The sequence below is a fragment of the Propithecus coquereli genome, unplaced genomic scaffold (assembly GCF_000956105.1).
Source record: "Propithecus coquereli isolate 6110/MARCELLA unplaced genomic scaffold, Pcoq_1.0 Scaffold202, whole genome shotgun sequence".
NCBI classification, from domain to species: Eukaryota; Metazoa; Chordata; class Mammalia; order Primates; family Indriidae; genus Propithecus; species Propithecus coquereli.
The window spans coordinates 3,202,183-3,216,884 of record NW_012145190.1 but is presented as its reverse complement, the minus strand read 5'-3'; the positions used below and the strand labels follow the sequence as shown (position 1 = coordinate 3,216,884).

Here is a 14,702-nt window from a genome sequence, read left to right as displayed (position 1 = left end):
TATGATTTTCATTATTAGCCTAAAGTTATGTTTCTGGATCAGAGAATTATTTCTTCATAAACTATGAGAGTCTCTGTCCAATGAGTCATTCTGTGACCCAGCAGTGGGGACAAGCTCGAGAAACTCAAATATCTTATTTAGACTTTGAGGGTGGATTCAGAAAACTCTGACAGTGAAGGGTATTTCAGGAGAGAGTTCTTCCAGCTAACAAGCCCTCTTTCTCCTCAGGGCCTGTCAGGAAACTGGTGGAATGACCGGCACTCCCAACATCATGTAAAAACAAACGTCTATCCCAAAGACCCGGATATCAACATGGGTCCTCTTTTTCTGCTTGGAGATTTGCAACCTGTCAAGGTACACTTAGAAATCCTGGTAGCTGAGCAATGCTCCTCGAAATGGTTCCTGCAAAGGCTGACCTTTGGCCTTGCCTTGGAAACATCAAGCTGGAAGTTCTGGCTTCACATATGATCTGGGAACATCGTTCCTTCTTTTAGGTCCAAAATATAGACTTGAAATAACCGAACCTGGGGTTGACTATTTGGAATCATGACTTATGGCTTTAATGGTCATCTGGCCCAACCTCCTGCTCCAGGAATGAGAGTACCCACATAACTCTGTTTGGGTCACCCAGTGACAATGGGTCCCTGCCCAGTGCCTGTCATTACCTCTGAGGCAACACAAGCCAGGGATAGATAGTGGATCTAGATGAGTGAGTTTGGCAGTGACCGTCCAGAGTTTAATGAGGATATGGAGAAATGTTCACTGAGAGAAGACAGGACAGTACGTTCTATAAGCACTAGATCACAAATATCTAAGTATCTAGTTATCTCAACCAGTTCTAGCACAGTTAGAAGAGTCTATACTGTTATATTTAATTCATGTTCATTTTGGTGCATTTATACATAAACAACAGCCTAAATCTCTTGTAACACAACTAGAGATGCCAGCTCTAATTCGAACTTCTTAAACAACAGAAAATGGACAAGAAAAGTCATCTTCAAAATTTCTCAGTGATTGTTTTTTTTTTAACTTCAACTTAAAACTATCATGTAAAGGACTATTTAAATTACCAAGTTTTTTGGGGAAGGAGTGTTCCTTAAACAAAGGAGATATAAGGATAACCAAAGAAATGCATCTCTCCTCAAAGAGAAATGCTGGGTCCTGAATGTCAGGTCCTTACAAAGAGGTTGCTACCTCCTTCTGGAAAAACTTAGGAGATTTATAAAATAGAAGAGGTAGCTTTGTCAGTTGTTCTCTGGGTGTATGTGGTACGGAAGTGGAAAATCCTGAAACTTTTTGAAAATAGGTTTTCCCAGTTTGGAGAGACTCACCGTCTTCTCCAGCTGAAGTAGGAAACAAGGTCTCTTGTTTCAATTTAAAAAATAAATTGTTGACTGTGATCACAAACTATTTGCATTTGACAATGGCTCCCCAAACAAGTTGGACTTCCCTGATGTTCGTGCACTTCTAGGCTTGTCACTAGAATTGTGACACGTTGATTTCTCTAGTTGTTCCCCCACTGCCCAGAGCAAGGGAGGTTGTACCACTACAGTTCCTGAAGCAGCCTGGCTCTCTCCGCATCTGCCTTCCCCAGAGCTACGTTCACTGCACCTGCTGCCTCTTCACAGATGCAGGAGGCCCCTCTCCAACTTCTGCATCTGCTCCAGGGACACATGCCTATGACCTTAGAGTTCTGTATAATATAATTCAAAGCCATTGTACAGGACATTGTTTATACTCTATTTAAATGCTAAAATTATTTGGATCCTAAAATTCAGCAGTTTCTCATCAAAAACATTTCTGATGAGCCCTGAGTTTTCCCTTCCTTCGCCCTTACTGCCAGTCTTTCTACTACTTTCTTCAGACATTAATTTCTTCAGTAAATGTTTATTGAATTTTCTATGTCCTGAGCTCACATCCTGAAAGACTTGGAATCCTCCTTTGAAGTGATAATCACAATCAGACCAATCATTTTCTACCTAGTCCCTTTTCCATATTTCCCACTACTGAAAATTTGGAGATTTGGGAGTAACTCCAAATAGCTATTATGACTTCATCGCCATAATAGTTCTTATGATTTTTGACAATAAGAGAAGGCAGGACCAACTGTGCCATCCAAATAAGAGAAGAAATCTATCCATATGAGGGAACTTATCAAAGAAATAAGGGAAGCAAGAGTAAAACACTGCTTATAGCATTGCAACTGAGTGAGCACAGAGAAAAATATGGAATGGGTGTAAATTATCATTAATTCATTAATTCCTTCAATAAACATTTATTGAATGTCTGCCGAGAATTGGAGCTATAACCATTAATTCTATCCTCCTCTCAAAGCATTTTCTGTCTTTGTGCCCTGACCACAAGCCAAATTAACCAAGGGGACTGTTAGAAAAAGAAATCAAATTCTCAGTAGTGAGTGTAACATAATAATTACATTATTATATATAATAAATAATTTTATATGACATATAATAAAAATGTATTAGCATCATGCCTTAAAATAGTAAATCACAGTGTGAAATCCATGATGAGAACACAAAAGAGGAAAGATGGGACAGATAGGAGAGGGCCATGCCTATATCTTTTATCATATGACCATTTGGGAATGAAGATGAAGTCTGATTTACAAGCAGAATACTAAATACCACAGTTGAAGAAGAGCTAGAAAAACTCATTAGAAATGTTCCTTTTCAGTCAACATTCCACTTCACATAAGGGGAAAAAATTTCAAAACTATTTCCATGAGAATAAAAAAAAATGATCACAATCCCACAGTCAAATAATCATAATCCCCATAATCTACTCATGAAAAGATTGCCCACATTTAATTAAACCAAAAACATGCCACAATATTTCCTCCCTTCCCAGTACTGGTTCTTCTAGTTCCTCAGGTTTGACAGCTAACAAAAACTGATTAGATGGCTCTCTCCACAGAGATTTTTTTATTATTATTTTTATTTCAGAATATTACCAGCGGGTGGGAGGAGGGAAGAGGGGATAGGAAAATTCACACCTGACGGGTGCGGCATGCACTGTCTGGGGATGGGAACGCTTGTAGCCCTGACTTGGGTGGTGCAAAGGCAATTTATGTAATCCATAGAGATATTAAACGCACACTGACACACACATGCACACACACACATATGTGCTTGAGTGTGATGAGCAGAAGTGTTTTCTCCTATTTTAGTTTTTTTCCTCTCTCCATTTAGTACGGCAAGAAGAAAATCAAATACATCGACTACAAAAAGCAGCACCTGTACTTCTACATGGGTGAGTCTGCCAGAGGCACTGTCCTTACCATCCCATTTTCTTGAAGCGAGCACTTGTCAAGCCGGAAGGCTGGCTGCAATTCTCTCCCAGAAACCTACCGTGTCTTACTGGTACTGAGAAAAGCAGCGTGTCTTGTTTCAGACTCACTAAGGTAGAAATCTGCAAAGGGAAATGGAAAAGGAAATAGGGGTTTTTAACCAGCATCTCCTCACTCTGTGGGATGAGCAGGGAAGGAGGGAGACGCCCCAGGAGGGAGGGAAGGCGGCTGCCAGTCAAGGGGACCTGCACCTGGGACGCTCATCCTGGAAAGACGGAACACCTGTCAAGAGAAAAGGAGACGGGTATTTGCGCAGGGAGGGAAAGGAGATGGGAAATAATCCTGAAGCATTTAGTGTGACAGCAGAGAAAGGAGAGGCCCAGGAATAAAAGGCAGCTCCCACGACCCTGCGTGGAAGAAGGCTGGCTGCCCCATGGCCTTCCAACAGCTGTAGAAGGCATGAGACTGACGTACCTGAGTGTGAACACGTAGGCCAGGCCTGAGAGAAAATAAGGTAGCTGAGTAATTCTGATGCCAAGAAAAGAACATCATGAGCAAAAAGGCTTTGCTCTTAACAAAATCAAACTCCTGGCAGCTCACAAAGAGAGTTTTCAAGGAACCCCAAATCTGCCCATCTAAATGTGCAACACACTTGGGAAATAAACCAAAATCAGGGGAGGAAACAAACATTTGCTGCGGGCCACTGGTTCTCAACCAGGGACAGTTTTGCCCCCTGGGGAACATGCGACAGTGTCAAGAGTCATTTGTTGGTTATCACAACACAAGGGGGGTGGTGCTGATATCCAGGGGCCAGAAGCCAGGGATGCCCTGTAAACATTCTACAATGCACAGGATGGCCCCTCACAGCAAATAATCATCTGGCCAAAATGTCAGCAGTGCTGAGGTTGAGAAACACTGGTGCAGGTGATCTGATTTGCCCAAGTGTCTGCCACTAGGCGCCACCTGTGACGCGCCTGAGGAGGATGGTGGTGGGTGAAGTTTTTGAAAGGTGGGGCCGACCGTCCCTGCTGGCTCCTCCACAGCTGGAATCGAGCCTCCCCCACCCAGCACTCCTCCCTGCTCCTTCTCTTGCAGGAACGAGGACATTGGTGCCCCATTCTGAAAGGTAACTGGTCCCCAGCCTAAATAGATGTGCATTTGCACAAGAAAAATCTGTTGGAGTTTCTTTAATGAACTTTGCAGAGAAATGCGTGTTTACCTACCCTGTCTGCAGTGGTGCAATATGCCCTGAGCTAATGAGGAATGAGTGAATGGTGTGGATTCACTGCAGAATGCCCACCGCACAAACCACACTGCCCCCCAAGGGCTGTTTCACTGGGGCCTTCCCCTGCAAATGCCAGTTTAGCATCTTGGGTGCGAATGAGTCCTACTGAAACTGTCAAAGAGAAAGAGAACTGGACATTTATTAAAGGCAGCAAGATACATTTTATTTGTGCTACTACAGTAGGGGAGAGAGATATCAGTATCAGGTGAGCTTAATTCTAATGAAACAAAAGGTGGGAGAGAGGCTGTTTACATGCTGGGGCAAGCTAAAGAAAAAGTACTGAAAGATGTTGGGGGTTGGGTAGGGGTGGGGGAGTTGGTCCATGTGATTAGTCAGGCCATTTTTTCTGCTGACTGGGGCTTATCGAAGTTGGGCTCCTGCCCTCCTACAGAGACAGGGGGACAGAGTCCGTGTCCTTCTTGACAACTACATCTCAGAGGGATGGCTCTCAGTTCCTTGAGAAAGACATTTCTGGGTTATAGAAGATATATCTCAAACCAAGAGAGGAAGGATTTGCAATTGTAAGTTTTCTAAAGTAAATGCTCTGAGAAAAAGAGGTCACGTGCCTATAGTCAGGTTTGGACTGGAATAAACACTAAATTCTTTTGGCAGCCTTGGGCTCTCTCAGGCAGAAACTTAAAGGGGGCTGGAGTCTTCCTAGAGACAGGGCATTGAGCTTTTAGAAACTATGCTAGTGTTTGTTCAAGTTTCTTAGAGTGAGGGTGTATGGAATCATTTGTGCTGAGAGTTTGCAGTCCTCACAAGACAACATTGAGACCCTGTCCGGGAGAAGAGGGTTCAGAGGATCCCGACTAGAGTTTGGCCAAGGAGAGAGTCTTTGTTGAAAGCCAGAGGGTTTCCGTAAGACTCCTGTGAGACCTGGGCAGCCTCGATGGTGCTGGGAGAGACGCAGGTAAATCACTCTTTGGCCAGGAAACGAGCACACCTTCTTTATTTCTGCCACCCTAACATATTGTGACAAGGCCCAATCCTAAGAATGTTGGGAGACTGAAGGACTCCAAGCACCTTCAAAAAATTTGAAAGCTCAGAGCAGAAGTTCTTTGGAGATGCCTCCATCAAAAATGACTCAAATCTTCAAAGCTTCCCTAGCCTCTGTGATGGAGCTAGAACCTGGAGCTGCTGACCAAATTCCTGGGTCACCTGGGATCTGGAAAGTGCAATGGAGTCCAGGACGTGGACTTGCGTCCCTTCCCAGGGCTGGCACTCCAGGAGTGGCACGAAAAGGAGATAGACTCCTGCTGACTTGCACTGGGGTCACATTCTGATCATTTATTCACCATGTTTTTTGTTTCTTTTCAGTTGGGCTCCCCCTCCTCATGCCTGCATATTTCAACGCGAAATCCATGGAAATGATGTACCTTAGAAAAGACTGGGTGGTGAGTAACTTGGCTCATTCTCTGAAACCAGACCAGCTAGAAGAGAGAAAATGAAAATGCTTGGACCCCTCCAGACATGGCTTCCTTGGGTAACAGGGCATAAGATTTAGCCAGTAGCTGAAGCGACCCCGGGCCAATGAAGAGAAAATGAAATTATGTTCAGGGCATCTAACTTTCAAGTGCTTTTCTCTGCAGGACATCGCCTGGGTTAGCAGCTTTTATATCCGACATTTCATCACATTTGGCCCTTTCTATGGAATCTTTGGAACCCTATTGCTCATATATTTGGTCAAGTAAGAACAATCTCTTATTACCATAACCCAGGTGGCCCTCTTACCTTCCTTATCAGAGCTATTTGTCTTTAGCAGAAGATGATGACACCATGCCCCATTTCCTAGAACTGAGGTGTTTTCAAGCAAATACGAAAAAAAATAAAAAACAATTTAAACAGATGAACAAGACAAGCTCCTTGCAAGAATATTATCCTGATATCCATTTTTTCCCACTGGCTTCATTCCCAGTTGAAGCATTTCAGTGAATGCCCAAGTCCCTTAAAACTGTAATTTATTAATAGTTAGATATCATAATCTCTAGCAAAGGTAATGACAGGGCAGGATTTTTTAAAAGTTCTTTTATGACTAGACATTTTCCCAGACCCAAAATGACCTCAGACTATTATTTCTGCCTGAATAGCCCTTTCCAACTTTCCAATGTATTCCTCCCTCATTCTTCTAAATCCTAAATAATTGTAAGATACCTACTATGCTTCAGGCACTTTGTTGAAGGCTTTACACACATTATCTTATGTGATATAATCCTCGCACAACACTGCAAGGTAGATAGTATCATCTTCATTTTTCTGCTACAGAAATTGAAGTTCAAAGAGATTAAATTACATGCCCGAAGGTATATAAGAGAAAGCTAGGCAAAGGCCAGTGCCAAGACAGAACCCAGCTCCATCTGGGTCTGCTTTGCATATGCCCTGAAGTTTCCCTGGAGTCTGTAATCTTTTCACCAGAGCTACAGAAAATTTAAGAGGCACAGCTCTAGATGTCTGGCAGCAGGGCATGTCAAGTGGCTGAATGCTTAGTGTGTCATCTCTAGTTATAAAAGACATAAATGGCTTTCAAAGAGGAAAAAGAATGACCACCATTTTACTCGAACCTTTGAGCCCTTTTCATTTCCTCCAATCCTCAGCCAGGTCTTCCAGGTTTTATGCAAGCCCAGTAATGTGGTTGCTACTGAAAAACCCCAAAGTGTCATCGCCTCCTCCTTTTATTCCCCTCAAGGTTTCTTGAAAGTCCCTGGATTACATATGTTACCCAGATGAGCCACATACCAATGAAAATGAGCATAGAGGAGAACCAGGACTGGCTCAGCACTCAGGTAATGGCGGAGGGAGAATCCTTCAAACCACACTGATTCAGAATCTGGTCACCTCAAATGATAATGACTCCCCTTCAAGAGTATGTGCCATGGCAGGGCCAGGGACTGTCAAGTGCTCCACATTTATCTGCATGAGGTATTATGTAATCATAAAAATGTATGATTATTCTTACTTTACAGATGATAAAATTGAGGCACAAAGAAGTTGCATAACTTACATAAAGTCACACAGCTAAGTGGGTGAAGCAGGTTTTAAATCTAGGCAGTTTGATTATAGGTCTTTTACTCTAAACCAAGGGTCAGTCAGCTCCACTCCAGAGGCCAAATCCAGGCCACTGCTTGTTTTTGTAAATAAAGTTTTATTGGAATGCAGCCACGATCATCCATTTAATACTCTTTGTCACTGCTTTCATGCTGCAACAGCAAAGTTGAGTAGTTGTGAAAAATTTAAAACATTTACTAACTGTTACTTTATACAAGAAGTTTGCTGACATGAAATCAATACATGTGGACATCAGAATGATGATGCCATTGCATGTTTAGTAGCCCCTGGAAAATTCCACTGTACAAGCATGAGAAAATGAGAATTAAAAGGCAGATAATCTCTTAGAAGTGTTATGGAAGTAGTTTCAACCTTATAGATTTCATTAAGGCATCCTGGGGAACCTCAAGATTCTCTGAACTACACTTTGAGAAACACTAACATAGAGAAACAGTAGATACAGCATTCAAAATGGCAATAACCCCAACTAGAATAAAACCTTTAAAAAAATTGAATAAAATGATATTCATAAGGGTTTTTAAACTTGGCAGCATAGAGAAGCTATGAACTCCTACTCAGGATAATGTTTTTAATGCATAAAACACAGCACGAAAGATTACAAAGGAAACTGCTCAAATTGTAATGCACTTCCATGCACAGAACCCTTGGATAGAAACTTTGAATGCCTTACTGCTCCTTTAGAACTCCTTCAATTCCACTCTGTGAAAATGATATTCTATCCCTGCGATCCCTTCCACACTCCTACAACCCTACTTCCATCTGCCAACATCCTCATTTATGACACCTCAGTCTTCCATGTCTCAGGGTTGATGGTGACTTTTCCCCCTCAAATCCTACATACTTTTTTATATAGATTGCCTTGTATGTACTTCTTAGCAAAACATCTAATTTCCTTTTTGAATTATAAGCTCTTGAGATTAGGGACTCTGTATCTTTTATATTCCTCATAGTTTCTTACGTAAAATAGGTACCAGTAAGAACTCGTCAAATGATTGACTAAACAGAAGAATAAATAAACATTTTCTCTGTTTGACACTTGGGATCATTCATATCTAATATAAGCCTTTTCTTTGCAGGTCTCGGCCACCTGTAATATTGAACAGTCCTTTTTCAATGACTGGTTCACAGGGCACCTGAACTTCCAAATCGAGCACCAGTGAGTAATAGAAATAGTCCATGACAGGGGCAAGGGTGGCCACTTATAACAACCCAAATACAGTCCAGAGCAGAGCCTTAGGCTCAGGGTCTCAGAGGGGAAAAAACGATCGAGGATTCTCTAAAGGTTGCTATCTTTCTATCAGCATCAATGGTAAGGGAGGGAAGAAAGACAGGAAGGAAGGAGACATTAACAATTCTGACTATGCAGTGGAATCTTGGAAAAGTATCAGTGACTCAGTTTCCAGACACCTACAGACTTAGGAATTTGTGATTGTTTCCTATGTATTTGGTTTATTGGTGAAATCCAAGAAAAATCACACCACTTGCATAACCGAGTTGTGTTGAAATTTAATTAGAACTTAAATACCTGTCTCTTTAGAGCCAAAGTTACAAAATAATCAAAATGAAACCCAGTCTCTGATGCAATTTCCAAATGGTATAATACTTCACCAGTGGGTCAGTTATGTGGACATGCAACAGAGAAAGAGAAAACGATGACACTCTGAGAGCCAATCTCTTTAGAATATTCAGGGGAGGGACTTTTCGCATCCTTTTCATCTAAGGCACATCTGGGGTAGTCAGAGAAGAAAAGAGATCTTTTACCTATGCACAGGGTTCTCCCATCCTTTCTTTCATGTTAGTCCTTAAAAACCTCAGAAAACAAGAAAGCATTGTTATTATTCATATTTTGTGAAAGAGGAAGTTAAAACCCAAGAAGGTCACCTGGCTGATTAGTAGAAGTCTTTAAGATAAGATAATATTATCTTATTCCTATCCTAAGATTTTCCGTATATATCATGACTAGAACTTATTTAACACGCATCTATTCATGGGGTAGGAGTTAGATGGATAGAGAGAAAGAGAGAGACGGAGATAGGGGAGGGGATATCTCCAGCTCTCCGAGGTAATTCAAAATGATACACAACCCATACCTTCATTTGACCTGGCCAAAAATATTCCATAGAGATAATATTTATTATATTAGCATTGTCCAAACATTTACCACCCACGGAGCTTGCAGAGGTGTTAAGAGATAAGATTAGACAATTTTAGCAGGAGTTTTTGAACTTCCCAGAAGCATTGTGCAAGGTCAAGGTTGGGTCTGCATTGGTGTTATAATTTTATTTGGTAATAGAGGAAAGAAAAGTCCTTTGGGCTTCTCTTTAGGTCTAAGTTTTATATTTCCTGTTTCCCTAGCCTGTTCCCCACAATGCCACGCCATAATTATCACAAAGTGGCACCTCTGGTGAGGTCACTCTGTGCCAAGCACGGATTGCAGTACGTGAATAAGCCCATGCTGAAGGCGTTTGGAGATATTGTCAGGTAAGAACATAACTTCTCTTGGCTCACAGCTCTCATTTCTGTTCAATGCCAGTCCCCAGACTACTCACTGGCTTGTGAGTCATTCACCCAACACCCATTTATTGAGGGGCGTCTGTGTGCGCAGCATGGACACAAGGCTCTACAGGGAACCATCTCAACAACAAAGACATTAATAACAATAATAATACTTACCACTTACCTATTGTCTACTACAGACTTAGTGAAAATGCCTTATTCCATACTAAACTTCAAGTTTCTTGAAGCCAAGGCTGTGTGTTACGTGCGTTTCTATCCCCCACAGAGTTTTGCACATACTTTAGAACTGACGTGGTGGCAGGGACTGTGGAATCATCCTGTCCAGTGTTGCAAATGTAGATACCCCCAGGGTCCAGTGGGACATAAACCTGCAAATCAGGCTGGGGTGGCTGATTAAGAATAGTGAAGTGTGCAGGAACCAAAAATCCAAGCTCATCCGTAGATGTTCACATACAATTGCCAGCATTGATTGTGCTGGTCAAATTAACAGCTAGAGGTCTGGGTTTAATAACTTTCTCTTCCTTTTAGGAGTGGAAACAAAACTTATCAGGGTAGGCCTGATCTGACCTAATTCCTAACTAATGCTCGAACTTCAGACTCTCCATCACTCCCCTCCTCCCTCTCTGCTCTCTAGATACCCACCTTCAGTTGCTACAAAACTCCCTGCCACCTGGCTATCTCATGCCTTTGTCACTTTTTTCTTCCAAACAGCCACCACCCTTCACACCACCTTGTCGATTCCCATTTACTCTCCAAGTCTCATCTCAAATGCCTTTTCCCCATGTCAGTCTTCTCTGACCCCAGGACTAAACCCATCACATGCTCTTGAAGCACCTGGTTCTCTTCATTTGTGGCTTTTATCACAATCATTTTTAAACAACATACTGGGTAAGAAATTGTTTAATATGTGTCTCTCAAGCTAGACCAGGAACTCTATGCAGACAGAACTCATATCTATCCTAATCATTGCTATACCTCTAGAGCCCAGAAAAATATCTGCTACCTTATAAAATAGGATAGGTAGGTGGATATAGGATAGGTTCTTATATAGGTGTGTGGCTACAGAAGACGATAAACTGAAAGAAAATCTCAGTCTCCTCCATAAAGGAAAGATGAACGCACCTGCTAAAAGTAATTTGGTGTATTTGACCCCCCTCCACTGGTGAACAGAGAACGACATTTATCAGATGTAGCTGGAAATGACAACATTGCCCTGAACTGGGCAGAGGAGCAAATTTCCTGGAGAAGCCCCCTTTACATTACAATCTCGCCTGCTGATGATTTCATTTACTCCTCCCACAGGGCTTTGAAGAAATCCGGAGCTCTCTGGAAGGATGCTTACTACGAAACATGATTCACGCGTGCAATTGCATCTCTGAAGGGGGTTGGTGGATGTGCAAGAGCCCTTCCCTGCTTAACTGGGAATTAATTAGCACCACTGGCACATCTGAGTGTGCTAGGAATGTGAATCCCAAGGACACCTGATGACCCCTTCCCTGAAGGTCTCCTCTGCAAATAAGAAGGCAGGAAACACAAGATGACATTGGCCAGGGTGACAAAAAGGAAGTGGGAGTCCAATGTTTTTATTTGTTCATTAGGATTTTAAACAAGGTGTTTGTTGTTTAGGGATTCATCAACATGTAGAAATGCTATAAGGGAATAGCAAACGCAAAATTGAGGATCACGTGGGAAAAAGGGTTCTAGGTAAGAACAAAAATTTACCAGTGGAGTAAATTTTAGTTTGCTTAGTGGGTTGCTAGTGAATAAAAAGCATCATTTTTCTGAATTCACCAGCTCAACTGATTTTTTTCACTCACCCTTTGGTGACTGGTATTTGCACTGGTGAGGCAATGACTGTATTTCTATTGCTCGTTCAACACCCTTCCCAGAGGAGGAGAACCAAAGACTGTTGCTTTCACGGCTTCCCAGATTGCTGAGCACTGAGTTAGAATTTGGATGACCTTTCCTGCAGGTCATCTTATCTTTGTCCTTCGTGCTGCAGAGCTCACCTCTATGGGTAGATGAATGAAGGTGGCTTAATCAACCAGTCTCTTGTTTTTTACACTACATGACTTCCAAGAGTTATGTCATAGCCCTACCCAAAACTCTCCAGTGGATTCCCATGGCTCTTGGTATAAAGATCAAACCCTGTGACTGCCCCACCTGGTACCACTCTGGCCTTGTTCCCTCTGCTTCAGCCCACGGGCTGTCTTTAAGTCTTCATGTTCCCTTCTGCCACAGGGCCTTTGCTCCTGATCCCAGTGTCTGAACCACTTTGTCACCCTCCCTGCCCTCATTCCCTCTCACCTGGCCATGCTGCCACTCACCTTCAGATCTTAGCTCCCTTATCACGTCTCAGCATAGCTTGACCCACCATCCCAGGGACACTGCCCTACCGAGTCACGGCCTACTGTGGTGTGATCTGTAGCAAGCACCACAGGTATAATTTTACATTCATTAGTATAATTTCTTAATTTGTTTGTCTTCCCCTGTAGCCTGCAATATCCATGACAGCAGGAACTTCCTGACATGTTGTAGACACTCAGTGAAGATGCACTCAAGGCAGGAAGGGGGAAATGCATGGATGGAAGCCAATCCTAAGGGGCTACAACCTAAAGTCCTCCTTTCCCTCTCTCATGGAAATCCAGCACCAGGAAGTTTCTCCTGACAATTAGAAAACCATTTAAAGTTTTCTTATCACGAGAATTTTCTGATTATAAAAATATATTATGTAACTCTTTCCAGTTAGGTAGAAAGATAAGTTTTATCAAATATAGAAGAAGCGCTTCTATATTCTAAGTATGATCTTTTTTGTTGTATTGTAGTAAGAACACTTCATGAGAGCTACCCTTTTAACATATATTTAAGTGTACAAGACAGTATTGTTTTCCATAGGTGCAGTCTTGCAAAGCAAATCTTAGAACTTATTCATCTTGCGTAACTGAAATTTTATACCTGTTGACTAGCAACTCTTATTTTTTTCTTCCTCCAGCCCCTGGCAACTACCATTCTATTCTTTGCTTCTATGAATTTTTCTATTTTAGATACTTTATATAAGTAGAATCATGCAGTGTTTGTTCTTCTGTGACTGACTTCTTTACTTCACATAATGTTTTTGAGGTTAATTTATGTTATTGCATATTGCAGGATTTCCTTCTTTAGGGGTAAATAATATTTCATAGTATGTATATACCACATTTTTTATCCATTTATCCACTGATGGACATTTGGGTTATTTCCACATCTTGGCTATTGTGAATATTGCTTCAATGAACGTGGAAGTGCTAAGTCTTTGAGATTCTGATTTCAAGTTTTTTTTAATACATACCCAGAACCAGGATTGCTAAGTAAAATCTTACCAATACTATAACCATGTACTATTATTAAGTTCTGAGCTACACCCTTCATGGACATTATTCCATTTAATCCTCATAACAGGCCCATCGGGCAAGTGCTATAAATGACCTCATTTTATAAATGAAACCTTTAGGTTTAGGAGGGCTGAGCAATTTTCCTGATGTCACAGGTTGGAACTGGTGGACTAGAGTTTCAGACCCAGGAATATCTGACTTCACAGTCAAAGCTCTTTAATTCCCATGCCAGGGAATCCAAACTAAAGGAGAATTAAGTGGCAGGAATTCAACCCAGGTGAATTTCGTCTTCTCTATGGCCTTCATTGTATGGCTTTCCCTGATTCCCTATTTCTTCTAAAGTTTTACTCTTACTGGCAAAATTAGGCAATGAGAATTTGCCTGCGTTTTCAGCCGGGCATTAAATAAGGGTGACTGGATTAGAAGTCAGGAACCTAAACTCTAATTTCAGCTTGTTAATTTAGTGCCCTAAAATGAACTTGGCCAGGTCACTTACACACTTCATACCTGAATCCCCACCTTTGTACAGGGCCAGGGCATAATATTACCTGGTCTCTGTGCATCATTCCATGCTGTGACAGTGAAATGAAGTAAGGCAAATGGAATGATTTTATAAGCAGGAAACACCCATTCAGATTCTAATTATTGTCATTATTACTGTAATGAGATTTCCTCCCCTGGTAGAGCCACCAAAAGCAAAAAAAGGCCACGGAATGACCCAGAGCCACAGAATGGGCACCTTTCCTCAGATGAGAGGCTCATGAGTCACAAATGAAAAGACTGATTTCTCCTCTTGCAACAAGTAACACCCATGGATCACATTCCACTTCTGACTGTCCTTAATGCCCTGGGACCAGCACCCAGCCCTCGGGCTGGGGAGGAAGGTAGAAAGCCAAGGTTCTAGCGTCCAAACTCCTGGCTGACCATGGGAGGGTGCAATTCTTACTGTTGGAAATCTTACTAATGGTGTACAACGTAAGTATGCCATTTTTTGCTTAATCAGTGTCTAATAATGGAATCTCTTAAGAGCTTCCTCGTTAGTCATCCACCCTCCTATTATAACCCTAAAAGTGCAGAAAGTATAGGAGATTGAACTTAAATTCTGTAGAAGGCAGGGAAACACTCAGGTACTTTTTCTTTCCCAGCATTATTTATG

The 14,702-nt window shown here is 41.9% G+C and overlaps 1 protein-coding gene across 1 annotated transcript in view; it reads left to right on the top strand.

Annotated features, from left to right (window-relative positions):
• The window catches only part of LOC105809979 (fatty acid desaturase 2-like protein FADS2P1), a 53,355-nt gene extending 41,826 nt beyond the window's left edge, over positions 1-11,529 (top strand). Inside the window, exons 4-11 of the mRNA XM_012643887.1 lie at positions 229-354; positions 3,210-3,270; positions 5,913-5,989; positions 6,170-6,282; positions 7,279-7,375; positions 8,735-8,814; positions 10,014-10,139; positions 11,478-11,529. Coding sequence (XP_012499341.1) covers positions 229-354; positions 3,210-3,270; positions 5,913-5,989; positions 6,170-6,282; positions 7,279-7,375; positions 8,735-8,814; positions 10,014-10,139; positions 11,478-11,529 — 732 coding nt within the window. The remainder of the gene's footprint in view (positions 1-228; positions 355-3,209; positions 3,271-5,912; positions 5,990-6,169; positions 6,283-7,278; positions 7,376-8,734; positions 8,815-10,013; positions 10,140-11,477) is intronic.
• Positions 11,530-14,702: the final 3,173 nt, after the last annotated feature.